Source organism: Centruroides vittatus, unplaced genomic scaffold (genome assembly GCF_030686945.1).
Source record: "Centruroides vittatus isolate TY-2023 unplaced genomic scaffold, ASM3068694v2 contig_817, whole genome shotgun sequence".
NCBI lineage: Eukaryota > Metazoa > Arthropoda > Arachnida > Scorpiones > Buthidae > Centruroides > Centruroides vittatus.
The window spans coordinates 2828876-2846379 of NW_027122532.1; the positions used below are offsets into that span (position 1 = coordinate 2828876).

Sequence of the window (17504 nt, forward strand, 5' to 3'; positions counted from 1 at the left end):
GTTGATGGTGGTCTGGATATAGGCATGGTCGCTCACTGAGGGGATAGCCAAGGTCTGGCAATCGATGTTAAACCTGGTGGCAGTACTGTTCCCCAGGCAGAGATCAATCCAGCTCTCATCGTTGTGATTTGAGAAGGTAGGAAGCCGACTCTTATTCAGAGAATGCAAGTCAAGCTCAGTCATGAGTTCAACCACAGCCAGACCCCTAGGGTCTTCAAAGGGGCTGAACCAGATAGGGAATTTGGAATTAAAGTCCCCACAGACAGTCTTAGGGCCCGGTGGGTGGGCCTGGACAATAGTCTTGATGATAAGAACAGGGGTCTCGATGTTTTCTGAAGGTGGGCAGTAGGTGTTGATTATGTGAAAGGTTGTGGAATCCACATTGACACTGATAGTGGTAGTGTATTCAGTACAGTGTTGAGAGACCAGTTGACAGATTAAGTTTTTATTCCTTATTAGAAAGCCAGTCTTAATGGGAAAATTGTCAATTTTCTTAGTTAAGTGATGACCCTGGCCTAAGAGGGCTACCTTGTTGTCATAGGTGTAGGGCTCCTGGTAGGCGAGAATATCTGTGTCCATCTCGACCATAATCTGGACAGTAGCTGACAAGGCCACCTTGCATTTCTGAAGATTAATTTGTAGAATTTTAAGATGATGGTAATCCTTAACAGTACTGGAGATCAGATTATGAATTGGAGGAGAATTATCCATGATGAAAATGAGAATGGAAAGTGATTTATTTGTAGTGGATGCTATTAACCTGTATTGTCTTGTATTTTTTTAGAATAGGGCAGTTTTTGTCTAAGGCATTATGGTCTGTTCTTAACTTTTTGTGATCAGGGACAGTCTTGTTGTGTTGTATACAGTTAGTACACTTCAGATCTTTTTGTGAGTTCGGGCACTCCCTACATTTGTGCTGTTTGGCACAGTGACTGCACCGTTGCTTATCCTCGCAGTGGTGCAAGGTATGTTCAAAGCCCATGCATTTAAAACATCTCGTGATCGAGATGTAGTCATTGACTGGTATGGAGCACCATCCAACAAAGAGTTTTCTGTGCTGCATAATCGCATTCCTGATTATCTGGGGTACAGACAGCACCACGTGCCTAGCCTGTTGAGTGCCTCTTGGGCTGAAGCTATGGCTGATCTGCACCTCCTGATTAAGGTATCCTCGTTAAGGTGGCTTTGTAGGAAAGAGTTTTGAAGATATAAATTATCAAGAAGTTCTGAGTCCTCAATGGTCGAAGAAACGTTGAATAGAATAACCTTAGGTTGCTGTTTGTTTCTGGTTGAGATCCTAAGTTTACAAGATAATAGGGAGTGGGTCTGAATAGCTTGTTTTAGGGTATTTGAGTCCTCCTCACTATGGACTTGAATATTGAGGTCCCCGCTTGGGAGGGGCCTGATCTGGTTAACTTTTATTCCTAATTGCCACGGGTTTATATGGTCCTGAACTAGGTTCATTGTTTCCTCTGGGATTGGAGGGGGTTCGTTCGGGCCAGTAATGGGTGAGAGAACGACATTATGTCCTTTTTTCTTGGGGTTTTCTTTCCCCTCGAGTTTAGCTGTATTTACAGTAATAAATTTTGTTGTGGCACTCAATGGACAAGAATTTTTCTTGACAACCTCTGAGTAGAAGCACTTATTGGAAGCTTTGGTGGAATTAAAGATTTCTTTGAGTCGCTCCCTGAGCGCCAAGACCATGCCAAAAATTTGGTTAGCAGCGGCGTGCATCTGGACTGCCACATCCCAAACACGTGGACGATCGGCCACACGAACAGCAATATTGCTTTCCGAAGGTAAGGAACCTAAGATAGTGCTCAGGTTTTGGTTAATTGAAGATATGAGATCTTCTTCAGCAAAGCTGTTGTTCAAACTATCTTCCATTGTTTGAAGTCACAGCACACGAGAAAGTCTGACAAAGTGAGGAGATGATTACTTAGATGCATAAATACAAGCTGATAACTATCACTGAGCCGAATGGCGGACACAAGCAACACTGGGAGGTAGGGCAATGAGTACTTGAAGCAGACTCGGTAATGGAAAGTACTGCGTCCAGAAGATACAGGCTGAGGAACCGTTCACTCCGAGCGGCCAGAACAATGCCGAACGGCTGACTGACCAGGTGGTCCCAGAAAGCCTTTGATAACAGCAAAACCGTTTGAATGCAATCCAAAACCGTCGAGGGAACCCAATGGGGAAGGCAAAGTCCCAAGATTTAACAATCCAGTACACCAGAAGTAACTGTCCGATTGGTCGATATCAGATTTAGTTGGTAGGTAATAACGTCACTTCAAAAATGGCGCCAAGTAGTCGAGCAATCGTTAGAACTGTTACAAAGTCGTTAGTATAAGAAGTACCTTTCTAATGCAGATCATTCCCAAAAACAGGTTCTAATCTTCATAATCGTGACATCATCGGGTTCTTCTTAACTTCTGATATCCAAATATATATCACAATAGTATGTAAATAATAATTGTCGGTACAACATTTATTATTTATATACTATTGTGATATATATTTGGATATTGGATATTTTTTATGTAAATAATAAAAAAATTCGCCAAAATTTCAAGTTACGCACGAGCTCAAAATCTGTCAACTCCAATCTTCATTTTTTATGTATAAAGAGAATAGCTTATAACTTTAATAATATATTTACTTACTTGTAATCACCATGACCTAATCTTCCTCCATCTCCAATTCCCCAGGAAAACACTTCTCCTTCTGTTGTGAGAGCTAAATAATGTCTGCCATCTGGATGAGTGGCAATTTTCATTATCTCTTTTTCACCAAAAGTTTCAATTAATTGAGGAGTCTAACACAAATAAGAAAGGTATTTTACATATTGTAAACTGAGTTCTTAACATTAAAATTTTTATATATATTGAATTTCAATCTAAAAACAATTCTAAAAGAATGTAATATTTCAAAACAACAAAAAACAACTATTTTGAACTTTTAATCAAATGAACTTTTATCACAAATAAACTCAAAGATTAATTTAGGAATAACTTTTTTTAACTAATAATGTATAAGGCATGATCAAAGAGTTTCAGTTTGAAGGTTGTACAGTTCAAATTTGGTATGCCAGTCATGCAAAAGCACCATGATCATTTAGGCAAGCATCCCACTGCTTCACCATGTTGAATACACCCCGTTGATAAAACTCCTGTTTCTGCTGGTTGAAGAAGTCCGAAACTGCTTGCTGCACTTTACGTCTGACCGGAACCGTCAATCTTTTAAGGACTTCTTTAAGAAACTGAAGGCGTGAAAATTGCATGGGGAGAGATCAGGACTGTAAGGTGGGTGCTCGAGTGTCTCCAACTTTAGTGCGCATAACTTCTGTGTTATGAAATTTGCGGTATGGGGACGTGCATTATCGTGAAGCAGAATCAGCCCATTTAGCAGTTTTCCTGGATGTTTCACCTTAATTGCATGTCGTTATTTCTCCAGCATTTTTCAGTACCATGTCCCAGTGATGGAGACACTTGGTTCCTTAAAATCAATAAGCAATGAGCACTACTGATCAAAGAACAGGGTAAGCATCCCTTTTCTAGCAGATAACTGGCTCTTGAACTTCTTGGGATGAGGGGACAAAGGATGACACCATTGCATGGTCGCCGCTTTCGACTCAGGTTCCAGTGGTGGCGACTCAGGTTTCCAGTGGTGGCACCAGCTTCCGTCGCCAGCAACAATGCACTCAAGGAACATGCTGCCTTCAACATTGAAACGCATCAGGTGCATCAGGGAAACAGCCATCCTGTTTGATTGTTGTTCGGAATTTAACGCCCAAGGTATCCACTGGCTGCAGACCTTATGGTAGCCTAACTCCTGCTGGATTATGTGTTGCTTGCTACCAAAGCTTATGTCGAAATCTTTTGAAAGTGTACGTATGGATATGCGATGATCCACCCTAATTGCATCATCAGTTGCCCGCTTGTTGTCTGTATTGGATGTTGCTAGCCTTCCAGATTGACCTGCATCTTGCATCAAATCGCGACCAGCTCTGAACTTTGTGCACCGGTGGTTTTCAACAGGCATGTTTCTCCATACACATTCTTCATTCTCCAATGAATGTCTACTGGTGTGTTTCCTTCGGCAGCCAAAAAAAGAATCACAGTGCATTGGTCCTGTTTGGACGCATGTGGTATTAATGTCGCCATTGTTCACGTTTCAGCGTTTTCCACACAATAATCCCACGCTTCGCTGTTGGTGCTTATATACCCCACATCGGCAATGCGCTAATTTGCATATATGCTGCAGCCATGTCCTTAAACGGAAACTTTTTGATCACCCCTTATATTTTTTTAATACTGTAGAAACTGTTCTAAATGTTTCTAAATACTGGAAACGTTTTCTTAAATATTAAAAAAGACTTATTATTTGACTATTTTCTGAGGTAAATTGTTCTTATATTATCACTTTATATTAGATGATAAAATTTTAATATTTAATAATTTCCAAAAGTTATTATATAAAAACACATATCACATAAAAGCTACATATTTTAATATTGTTTTAAAAGATTTTGTCCTTAACAATTGTTCCCTGGTAATTGTTCTCCAGACAGTTAGTTCAAACTGTTCTTTCTCAGACAATCTTTCCTCACATTTTAGCAAAACAATTTCTACAATATTGCTTTGGTTAATTATTTCCATTATTCTATCAAGAATTATGTTTGCATAGTTCTTCCCACAGACAGCCTTGAATTAAGAAAAATCAATTTTATGAAGAAAGGATCTTTTTTATTTTAATTTAAACACATAATATGTATTTAAAATTTAAATTTTTAGGTATAAAATTATTAGATTTCTTTAATTAAATAAATAACACTTAAAGGTGTACAATGGCCAAATGAAAATTTCAAATTGTTTTCATGTCATATTATGAATTGTTTTCTATAGATAAATAATGTTTATATTTCTTCTACATTGTATTTAGATTAGATTAATAATAAACACAAGAAAAGGTTGCTAACCATAATTTGTTTTTACCAAGTAATTGTTATGTGATACTTATATTTATACACTTATAAAAGTATTAATAATTAAATAAAAGTGGGGGGGGCGTGTCTGAACGTCGACGCTGCGAGTGACTTTTTGGTGAACCTTTCATTTGTGCTGCGAAATGATGAATCACTGTTCATTTGATTAATTTATTACTAAACAAGTTTAAACTAACAATATCTAAGTGAAGGTAAAGGAAAAAGCAATAATATAAAAAATAATAATATGCAAAGATCTCCAGTCAAGCGTGGAAGACCTCCACGGACCAGAACGAGAACAGAGAACAAACAAGCTCAACCAAGCACTTCAAACATCAAACTCATTACGGATTATGGAACACAACCGAAAAGTGATTTACAAGAAGGAACAAAAGAATTCTCGAATCAAAATATGGAACCTGGTCAGCAGAATTCATTAGGCTCAACAGGTGAGTCACCTAATATTAATTCAAGTCTTCTTACTAATTCGGCAAGTCAACTTGACACCTCATCCGCACTTCTATGGACTAAAATATCGGATTTAATAAATGTCTCAAATGATAAATTGTTGGAACAAATGGCCTATATAAAAGAAGACGTAGAATGAATACGTCAAGACATACGTGAGACTAAGGAAAGACAGATAAAAATGGAGGAAGAAATTAAAAATTTAAAACAACAACTAGAAAATCAAAAAAGTGAAAATGAATTAACGCAATTTAAAATAGACTCCTTAAGTAATGATTATAATTATAAAAAAATAATTGTATACAAATATCCGAGTTCAAAATCCATATCTAAGTTAGAGGTATATAACTTTATGACGAATGTACTTAATATTCATGATATAGCCCAAACTGAGATTACAGAAACAAATTTAATCACAAAGCAACCTAATACAACAGTAAGAATAACATTCAGCAATAAGCAACTTCGTGATAAATTTTTTTATACCTTTATTCACAAGAAACAGCAAAAAAAGTATCAAAAGAATGGGAAGATATGCAAATTTCCCCAGATTTGACTAAAAACTCAAGGATAAGAAGGAAAAATTTACTCCCAATACTTCATGAATTGCGAAAACAAAAAGACCAAGTGAAACTCCGTAATGATATATTAACGATAAACCAAGAAAAAATAACATATAGCCTAAGATTGAGCAAATTGGTTTATGTAAATAATTTTCGTCCTTATAGTAATCAAATAAATATTGACAGTTGATATCACGTTAAGCAAAAATTTACGCAATACAACAAAGTCATAAAGAATAATGAAAGGCTTCCATTGCTAACTGGAATGGCCAAGGAACAAAAAAATACAACGTCATTAATAAATAACCTTTGTGCTAAATACGAACCGGATTTCTTAGCAATTACTGAAACTTGGATTACTTCGAATTTGTATTATAAAACAAAATCTTTCAATAACTTCATAGTGGAATCGATCCAAGCTCAAAACCTACAGGTCCAGGCCGTCCAAGTGGAGAAGCCCACCTTGGTGAATAAAATGAATAATTTAATATTATTATTAATTGCTTATATTTCGTTGTTTAAAACACCATCTGTTCAATTTATGGGTTATATTCGGTAAATTTGAATGTAAAACACCTTGTGGTACAACTTCGTTTAAATAAATATTCGTTGTAAACAGCACTTATGTAAGCTTATCGGCAAAACGTTTCTTATGTAGCGCCGAAGATTTAACACCTTGACATTTAATATTAAAATGTCCAAATTAAACGACATTCGTGAACATTATGATATAGCTCGAACTTATAAATGCTACTCGCTAATAGAACTGTTAAAAAACTTCAATAAAACAAGTAAAAAAGACTTATAAAAGTTATAACTATTTTGGTAAAATAATTGACATTTACAAAAATAAACTAATCAACACTAAGGAAGTATTAAAATATGTTATTATTAATGAAAAAGAGTAATAAGATTGTAAGATGCAAAATAAAAATGTTTGGAATGTATCCGCGGAAAAACAGGTGTAAATTAATAAAATCAAAGAGTATTGTAAAGTAAAAAAGCAAATAAATATTGTAAATGTAATCCCGTTGTAATAGGGAAGAAATTCCCATTAGACAATAAAGGATGATGATGATAATTAAATAAAAGTAATGATAATTGGTGACAAAGTGGTGAAGGATTTATGAGTTTTAGCCTATTGATTGTATTTTACAGACAATCCTATATATTTCTTTGTCAATTTGTAGATATAAGCAACTCTCTGAATTTTTCCTACCTCAAATTCCATTTAAGTTCTACATCATTGAAAGTAACTGGTTAAATAATCAAAATTAACACTCACCAACACTAAAATCCAACAAAATGTAGATATTTAATGAAAACTAACATTTTCATCTGAGAATGTCAGTTATAATATAAGAATGAAAATGTTAGTTTACAGTAAAATTTCTACATTTTGTTGGATTTTGGGTGTTGGAAAGAGTTATTTTTGAGTTCTATATCATTCATATCATGTTAGTACTGGATTATAACATGAAAATTTGCTTTTGTTCTTAAACTAAAAATTTTAAAGTTGAGGAATAACTTCAGCATCTTCTCTTTACATTTTGAAGAAGAATTCTATACATTTCAATTATATGTCATTTTTACCTGAAATAAAAAATAATTACATCAAAAATAAAGTTTTCCTGTAAATGGGCCAACAGATTAATTATGAACAACAAATCTCCCTCTCAAAAATTTTTTTTGGATGATCACTATTTTTGGTATAATCTGTAAACTTCTGAAATGGAATATATTTATATATTTAAATTCTGGAATACAACATTTATATAAACAAAAAATATGAAGCAATTTAAGTAAATATAAAGTATAAAAACATGGCTGACGGTAAATACATTTAATTGTATAAATAAATATATAAAAACAATGTTTAACAAAATTACTCTGCTTCCGTTTATTCGTCCGTCGTTCGCTCCAGTTGACAGTCCAATTTCACAAACACGGAGGCGACCTTTCTTTAGAGGCTACTGCCTCTGCAATAAAATGCAAAACAGGTTAAGAACGTCCTCTGGCGTTATCGCCACTTTCATATAAATTACAATTTAAGTAAATATAAAGTATATTTAGTATATAAAGGCTGACGGTAAATATATATATATATTAATTGTATAAATAAATATATATATATATTTATATACTTTATATACTAAATATACTTTATATTTACTTAAATTGTAATTTATATGAAAGTGGCGATAACGCCAGAGGACGTTCTTAACCTGTTTTGCATTTTATTGCAGAGGCAGTAGCCTCTAAAGAAAGGTCGCCTCCGTGTTTGTGAAATTGGACTGTCAACTGGAGCGAACGACGGACAAATAAACGGAAGCAGAGTAATTTTGTTAAACATTGTTTTTATATATTTATTTATACAATTAAATGAAGCAATTTGTTGTTAGAGAAACTTACATTATTTGTCTTTAAATAAATGACATTGCAAAAGACTATTTTGCAAAGAAAAACTTTTGAAAGAAGAATTATCTGAAGAAACTCTTGAATAAATTGTCCAAGAAAGAATTAACAGGGAAAGCATTGTCTGAGAAGGAACTATCTGGGAAAAGAACTACCTGGAGAAGAATTGTCTGGGGATAAACTGTCAGAAAAGAATTGTGTGGAAATCAAATTCTTGGGAAAGAATTGATCAGTCACTATATGTATTATGACTTATTATATTATCCTGTTTATATCTCAATTTATTTATATAAAAAGCCTAAAAACAATAAATATATTTCCAATTGAATAGCTATTTACAAATAGTTTTTCATACTTTTATTATTTAAATAATGAATTATTAAAGATACTGTAAGTTTGGTACTTTTTCTAATATTTTAAGAGACAGATCTAGAAAGAAATAATTAGTGTAGAACTAAAAGCACTGATTTGTATAATATTTAATAATTATTTTAATATAGTTCTCTACATTTTTACTCACTCATTTATTAAAAAGTATAGAAACATGCAGTTTACTCTAACTTATTCAAGTATAAATTTAACATGTAGCATAGACACACACAAAAAAATATTTATAAATATATATAATGCAATGTACTATACCTAACAAAAACTGTAATTAAAATGAGGGGATGGCCACTCATCATTTTAATCCCAATGTAGTATATTAGGAAAAGAGCAGTTGGCAACATGACTTGAACATGTGCATTTTGAATCCTGTTATCAGATGCACATGATACATTGGAATTAAAATGATGAGGTGACCACAGTTTTTTGTCAGATACAGTACATTATTATAAGTTTTTCACTATTTTTAAGATTTTTAGTTTTCTATCTGATCATCACCTTTTAATTTAACCATCAATGTGGTTACAAAATTATCTTAATAATTTTAAGAATTATAAAAATATTAAATAATGTAGTAATTTAAATCAAAATATATTGCATATAAAACAATACTCACCATGTTTTCAGAATTGAACTGAAGTACAAAAACTTTTCCAGTTTTACTCAAAATCAGAAGACAAAATTCTGAACATAACATTTGAGATATGGCAATTTCTGCTATACTGTCACAGAAGACAGGTGATGAATTTCCTCGAGTATTATTCCAACTGAGCCACCCCCAAGAAAACACTTCTTGTAGACTAGAATTAACTTGGAGCTGAATAAAAAAAATAATTATATATATATGGTATTTTTTCTTTTCTAAATTTTACAGTAACATTAAAATTATACTTTCGGTTCTTCATTGTTAGGAAGAAATGGAGTAGCTAAACGATCTAAATGGCACATGATCACCACTGCTGTCTGTCTCAAATCTACAGAAATATTGTCATCATCAGGCAACTGAAGAAACTTTAAAAAACATTCTGTTGGGCTTAATGTCACTGATACAGTCTGAAATAAATAATATATAATTTAATTTAATTTTAAAATATTTTGTTTCATATAAAATACAGATAACCCATATATAATGCAGTATTTCTACAATGAAGTTTTGATACAATGCAGTTCACAGATTATAGCAATCTTTGTATAATGCAGTACTTATACAATACAATTTAAATATAAGAGTTCATATGAAATCATTCTAAATCTACTTATCTTATTCTAGAAAATGTTCTTTTAGTTACTATGCCATCTTGAGACCACAGTTTCCGGCCTTTTTAATTATTTCTGCCCTTCTGGCTCCCTCGTGGAGGACACTCCCAAGAACTCTGCAATTAGAAGATGCAGGAATGATGGTGAGCTCTCAGAGGATGACCCACCTTTTACCTTTTCTGAGGTCAATGACTCTATAAACCGTCTCCCAAGGAACAAAGCCACAGGTCTAGATGGGATAAGCAAAGACATTATTCTAACAACATGGAAAACCCGCCCAGATCTACTTCTCAACATTCTCAATTTTTGCCTCAAGTTTGGTATCTTCTCCCAGCCATGAAAGAAGGCTCTTTTTGTTTTAATTCTGAAAAACCTGGGCAGACATCTTGACATTCAAAACATGCAAAATATCTCCTTGCTGTCAATCTTGGGGAAGATCTTAGATAGGCTTCTTTTTAATCATATTTATTGGTTCTGGGAATCCAGAGGACTGTTCCATGAAGCCCAATATGGTTTCCAGTGCCAGTGTGGAGCTGTTGATGCATTGATGGACTTGGTTGGGCACATCAAACATCTGCTAAGAAGCCACAAGTTTGTCTTTGGCCTCAGCCTAGATCTGAGAATTGCATTCAATTACGCCTGGTGGCCACAAATTTTACACAGATTAGGTGAGGGCAATTGTCCGGCTAACTTATTCTATCTTGCTGCTAATTATTTTGAAGATAGAGAAGCAATTATCTCTCTGGGGCATCTTCAATTTACACATAAGCTATAACGTGGCTGTCCACAGGAGTCTGTTTGTGGACCCCTGTTCTGGAATATTTTATTCGATAACTTCTTCCGTACTGATTTTGGCTGCCAATGTCGTGTCTATGCATATGCAGATGATGCCTTTTTGGTTTTCCCTGCTTCATCAAAAAACTACATAGAAAGGCAGCTACTGACATTCTTAAGAAAGTGTACATCTGGAGTATGAGTAATAAACTCAGTTTCAACATGACAAAAACTAAGGGAATTGTTTTCTCCTCTCTGGGCACCTCTAATCTTTACAGACATGTGCCTTGCATCAGGTTTCGTAATGAATCGATAAAGGTTGTAAGTAATCTCACCTTCCTTGGGGTTGTGATTGATCATAAACTCTCCTGGAAACAGCATATAAAACACATTACTAGTCGAAGTAACTTGCCTTTAACGGTCTTTTAAGGGTTGCCAGATGTAATTGGGACCTCAGTTTTGAGGCAACTAATGCCATATATGATTGTCTGCTTTTACCAACCATTTCATATGCATCTGCTGTTTGGAGCACTGCTGCTTCTCAATCTCATAACCATTGGCTTCTGAGGTCTGCACAACAGATTGTCTTATTACGACTCACAGGTGCTATTCCACTGTTTCGAATGCAGCCCTCTGTGGTGGCTGGGAAGCTCCCCATCCTACAATTTCTCCAATTTAATAGCAAATGTTTCTGTATCTCTAGGGGCAGGGATGCCGATATTAATGGAACCATCTTTAATGCCACCATGTTTGAATTAGACAGGCCTGTATCTACACTCCCACATCCTGCTTTAAGGAAGGGACTCTCTCCTCATGTTACCTCTACAGAGATTGAAGCTTTTACAGATGGATCCAAATCAACAGATGGCACGGCAAGTGCCTTTGTGATCTTTCAGGCTGGTGAAGAGGTTTACAATGATTCCTTTCCTCTACACCCAGAATGCTCTGTCTTCCAAGCTGAGATCTTCGCTGTATTGATGGCAATCAACTGGTGCAACGCTAACTTTGTGAACAAACTGATAAACATCTTCATAGACAGTGCTGCGACTGTTGCTGTTTTGGGGAATAAAGATAATACTCACCCTGTTGTGAACGACATCTTCATTGCAGCTTCTATGTCTTTTAACAAGTATGCCATCAACTGGATCAAAGGACACAGTGGCATTCCAGGTAATGAATGGGCTGACTTTCTGGCACAAAACATAAGCCTAATCCTGATACTCCTCCTGCCTACAATCTCATTCCTAAGTCAAGACTTAAATACCTTATCTGGGACAATGCCTTGGAGACCTGGCAACTGGATTGGGACAAGAACCCAGAACAACACATTAACAAGATGTTTCATCCCAAAGGTCAAAAAACATATTCACAGCAAATGGATTCAACACACACGACTTAGCCCAATTTTTGACTGAACATGGGTGCTTTTGTGTTTACCTGAAAAGGTTTTATCACTCTAATTCTGACTGCTGTCAGCTCTGTGAGGTGCGGGACAGTGTCATGCACTATTTATACAACTGTCCTATGCTGGATGACATCAGGTATCAGTGCATGCAGCATGCCAAAACAAACAATATAGACTGGCCTGTAAAGCCTGATTTTTTCTTACAAAGCAACAGCAACTTTAACTTGTTGAAGGAATTTGTTTCACTCTACTCTATTAGATGTGGGATCCATTGACCTGCTCTCTTGTGATCTGATTCACTCTAGTCTTGTTGCTCTGCTATTACAGCATTTAGACTTTGATGTACAATAATGTTACTTTAGTTATAGTGTACTTTTATTTTTACTCTTCATTTTTTTTTTTAAAATCATTTATGTAATTTTTATTCTTTTTATTTTACTTCATTTATTTTATTTTACTTTCCCTTTTCCCTGACATTTTATTGTATCCCTTGTATGACTAACAGCATGTATCTACTATGTATTTTTCTGTATTTCTGCCTGGCTGTACTCAGCAGTGCCAGAGAATAAAGATTATTTTGACTGACTGACTGAGTTACTATGCTATAGTTTGCTAATGTAAAATGTGCATTTTCCCCTACGATAAATGCTTATTATTTTTTTGACAATCTTGTTTAAAAGTTTTAAAAAAAACTATTCCATGCTAACAAGTGTGCAATTTTATACACCAAAAATTTCCAAATAAACACTCATCAAATCCGATAATATTAAACCATTACATCATCAACTGCCATAAATAATCGGGCTATAAATGGAGCCCATATTTAAATTATTATAATTATTAATTTTAATAAGTGATGGCACCTAATGCCTACCTCAAGTGCCAAATTTATTTATAATCTTTAATCGTTTATAACCCGATTATTTACGGCAGTTGATGATGTAATGGTCCAAAAATTTCCTTTGGCATTTTGTGTGTAAGTGCATGCTGCTTATAATTTTCTGTTTTTTTTTTCCAATTGTGTTCTTGAAAGTAGCATTTAATTAGATAAGTTAGTTAAAGTCATAGGTACTGTACGTATCAATATTGAGTGATCAAAGTTGTATATCTTGGCAAGTAGCATACATAATTAATTTTTCTACTTGTAAAAATTACATAATTGTTTATTAGTGACTAAAAAAAAATGTATAAAATGGCTAGCAAAATCGCCAACAAAGGAAAAAAAACCAACAAAAACAAATTTATTTCTTTAGAAGAAAAAAAAGTGAGAGTTTGGGTTGCCTGGCATAAAATCAGAAGTTGTTGTTAAGACCTTGAATTTAAATGAATTAACAGTTTGTACAATCAAACAAGCTGAATAAAAATAATAGAAAGTGCTTCTGCTGGCTCAGCTATAAGGACAAAGCATGTTTCTTGTGTATACAATGTTTTAATAGAGTTAAAATTTTTATTTAAAAAAGAATTATTTTGGAATGTAAACCCACTTTTGTAATGTGAGTCACACACAACACAATTATTATAATGCAACATTTCTGTGGAACCTAACTACTGCATTATACAAGAGTTACATGTATTCATATATATAAAGTATGCATTTACCGTATTTTACAGACTATAAAATGCACCTTAATTTTTAAACAATTTTTTAAAAAAATACGTATAAGACACACTTGAATTTTGGAGGCAATTTTTCAAAGAAAAAAAGTGCTTCTTATAGTCCGTAAAATATGGTATTTAAAATGTATAATTATATTATAATAAACATGAATAAATTATAAATAAAAAAATTCTAAAATAAACCATAAATACAAATAAAACCTATTCTTAACATTTCTTTTCACTGATAAATCATTTAATTAACAAACCTTATCATTCTGATCTTGAACTGATTTAGATTTCAGACATTGTATATTTTGAAAGCGATGTAATAAAGGTAATAAAGGTGCACTAGTTCCATGACTAATAACCCTGTAATTTGAAAATTTAAATTTAATATCAAATTACATATTTATACAACTATAAAAATATAATACATTATTTAATATGAATTAAAATAATGCATTACCATTTTTCAAAATTCATGAAACTTAAATGATTTTTACAGTTACTTTCATAGAAAATTCAGAAAGAATATATTTAGATACTTTCATTTATTTTAATAAACAATAATTTTAAGAACTGAAGGAAGAAAATTTTATAATAGTTATAATTATTAGTATTACTACTACAATTTTTTTCAAGAACACTTGAAAAATGTATCGTTCCTTTAAAACTTTTATGTAAATGCATTGTAGGAGATAAATATTTCTCCAAAAACAAATTACTTTTGTTTCAAAACTTTATTATAATGAATAAATTCTATGTATTCAAAAAAACACATCTAAACAGTTTTCATAATAAAACTAAACTAAAGTTTTCTATAATAAAGCATTGTTTTTTAAATATCTATTAAATAATATTTTATAAATTATAAGAAACAAGTTCTATGATATTTTTTAAAAATGATAATAGTATTTCTATTATTACTTTTAAAGGTAACAACTGAAAAAGACTGTTAAAAAAATTTTTAAGTAGAAAACAAGATTATTTTTTTATAAATTTACTTACCTATTATCTAATTCATACTTTCCATTATTCCACAATTCTAATAATAAAAGAATAGTACTAAGTATATGCCTTAATGTTCCATGTTGAACAGCCAACTCCAATAGCAAAGAAAGAGCAGTCTGTTGATCGGAAACAGGGATATGTGGCAAACAACTGCGAGAACTTCCAGTTCCCATATTCATATCACTAAACAATTTAAAAAAACAGTCATTATTGTTAATGATAAGCGAACTAAACATTTTATATAATATATACAATAAAATTTAAATATTAAAAATCCTTTTTTTACATAAAATTTTTCATTTAATATTTTTTTAATAGATTCAAAATTCACCAAGTCTGACAAAATCGATTTAATATAAATTACAGAATATATGAATATCAACTTTCAAATAAATTTGATTAAATTAAGCTAAGTTTTAATGTTTTTTAAAAATTTAAATAAGAAAATAATATGAACCAAACAATAAAATTTTATTTGTTTCTTATTTGTGCTAAATTCTAAAACATAAAATCATATTAAATTTTGTTATAAAAGGTAGAGGCATCAAAAAGTTTCACAATAAATCTTTCAATTATACAGATGTATATCTTTATAATTGATTTATTATAAAGATTATAAAATTTATTATAAAACTTTTGATATAATGTTTAGCAATAATTTAAATCTTTCATTACAGACAAGTTAAAATGTTTTATATAAATAAATGGAATTTATATATATATACATAAATACATAATAATATAACTTATATATATATAAGGTATATTATTCTCACTGATTTGTTAACTAACATAAAATATTCAAAACTTTAAATTTTAGCAGTTTGATCTATATGAATGCAATTAATACTAAACACTGATATTAGTATAATATTTTTTATACTTTTTTGTGTAATGAACACACAAAAAACTTAAAACTAACTTACCCAAGTACAACTGACTGTAAAAATTTTGATGCTCTCTCAACAACTTCTAACCAGACAGGAGATACTGTACTCTCATCGAATAACGTTGCTTCAGGTAGTATGCGAAGTGCTTCTAGAGATTCTTGAAGTAGTTCACTACAAAGATCTGCATCCTCTCCAGACCTCCAGGCTCGCCGTAAAAATGCAAAAGCAAAACTCAGCGCAGCTCTGCAACCAACTCTAGCTAAACTTAAAGTTGGTTTTTCTGATATTTTGCTAAATAAAATAAAAACATCATTAATACTGTTTGATTAGAGTTTAGAAAATTAAAGAAATGCAAATTTAGTAAGATAAGAATTATACTTTATTGATTCTCTTTAATACAGTTTTTTTTAATGATAATTCATTATTACATGAAATTTAACTAAACAATAAAATTAGTATTAAGAAATATTAAGATACAAATTGCTACTACCATGATATATATATTTCTTTAAAATATATCTTATGAAAGATTAATAGCCTAAATAAGACATTCTTTTGATTTTTATGAAATAAACTATGGATTAGGAAATGTTTCAATGAAATTTAATAATTAAATTCATGCACTAAAACAAAAATAGATTGCATAAGAATGTGGTGTAACTAAATAACAAATTATATAGAATACAATACTGGTATCAAAACATGTTCATACTTTTTTTATAAAATATGTAATGTCATGATGTGTAAACCAAGAGATTCTGTATTAACTTCAAAAATCAAATTGCTTTGTTACATTCATTCACTGAAACTATCTTTGTTCAAATATTTAGAAATATGATATGCATTAAGCAATTTTAAATTTTTGAAACAATTAATTATTTCAATACATTAGAGAAAAGAAATTTAAAAGATAAAAACATATCATTACAATTAAGAAGTCTACATGATATTCTTTGAGATGAAAGATATGACTCTCTTGCATTTAAAACTTTACATGGAATTAAATTTACAATACATAGTATTTTCAGTAAAAACATGAAATGCATTATATATATATTCCCTTAACTTAAACTTTTTCTCCAAGGTTCTCTGAAAAATGTAAATAAGGAGTTTGACTGTAATTATAAAACAAATGAATCTGTAAAAAAGTTTTTAAATACCTTTTACTATCCACATGATTCAAATTATTATGAAAACTAAAAGAATTCAATCTGGTATTTGTTGGCTTTCTGTGGGCAAGTGCCATGAAATATCGTTGAGCTATAGTAAGACGTTGTTTCATTCGAACTGAAGAAAGGGTCGACCCAGCTGCTTCTGAGCATAATTGATATTGTTCTTTTTGAAGGATCTGTAGACATTCTTTTAACTGCTTGATATCTGAGAAGTTAATTTTAATTTTTATAAATATACTCTGACATATATAATTATAAACTTTTCTATGTAAAATAATTTTTTAAACTTTTCTATACACTAACAGAACTCAAATAGCCTATAAAACAGAACTGATAAACATCAAACACTTTCATAATAATAAAGGTAAAATTTTAGCCTGTTGATATCCATCCTAAACATACATCATTGGATACACTTCAGTATGTCTTAAACAGCATATCAGTGAACCATGTTGTACTAAAATGTGTTCCAATATTCACCAATGAATTCAGTGCTGCAGTAACCAATCACATCGCACTCATCAGGCTGTGGATATGGTAATCTCTAGTGAAGCAATCTGGCCACTTCACAGTTAA

At 32.1% G+C, this 17504-nt stretch overlaps 1 protein-coding gene across 1 annotated transcript in view; it reads right to left on the bottom strand.

Moving 5' to 3' along the window:
* Nucleotides 1-17504, bottom strand: part of HERC2 (E3 ubiquitin-protein ligase HERC2) — a 191235-nt gene that overhangs the window by 161990 nt on the left and 11741 nt on the right. Inside the window, 7 exon segments of the mRNA XM_067278755.1 lie at nucleotides 2667-2818; nucleotides 9437-9637; nucleotides 9712-9873; nucleotides 14122-14224; nucleotides 14864-15049; nucleotides 15793-16047; nucleotides 16917-17133. Of these exon segments, the coding sequence (XP_067134856.1) occupies nucleotides 2667-2818; nucleotides 9437-9637; nucleotides 9712-9873; nucleotides 14122-14224; nucleotides 14864-15049; nucleotides 15793-16047; nucleotides 16917-17133 (1276 nt within the window).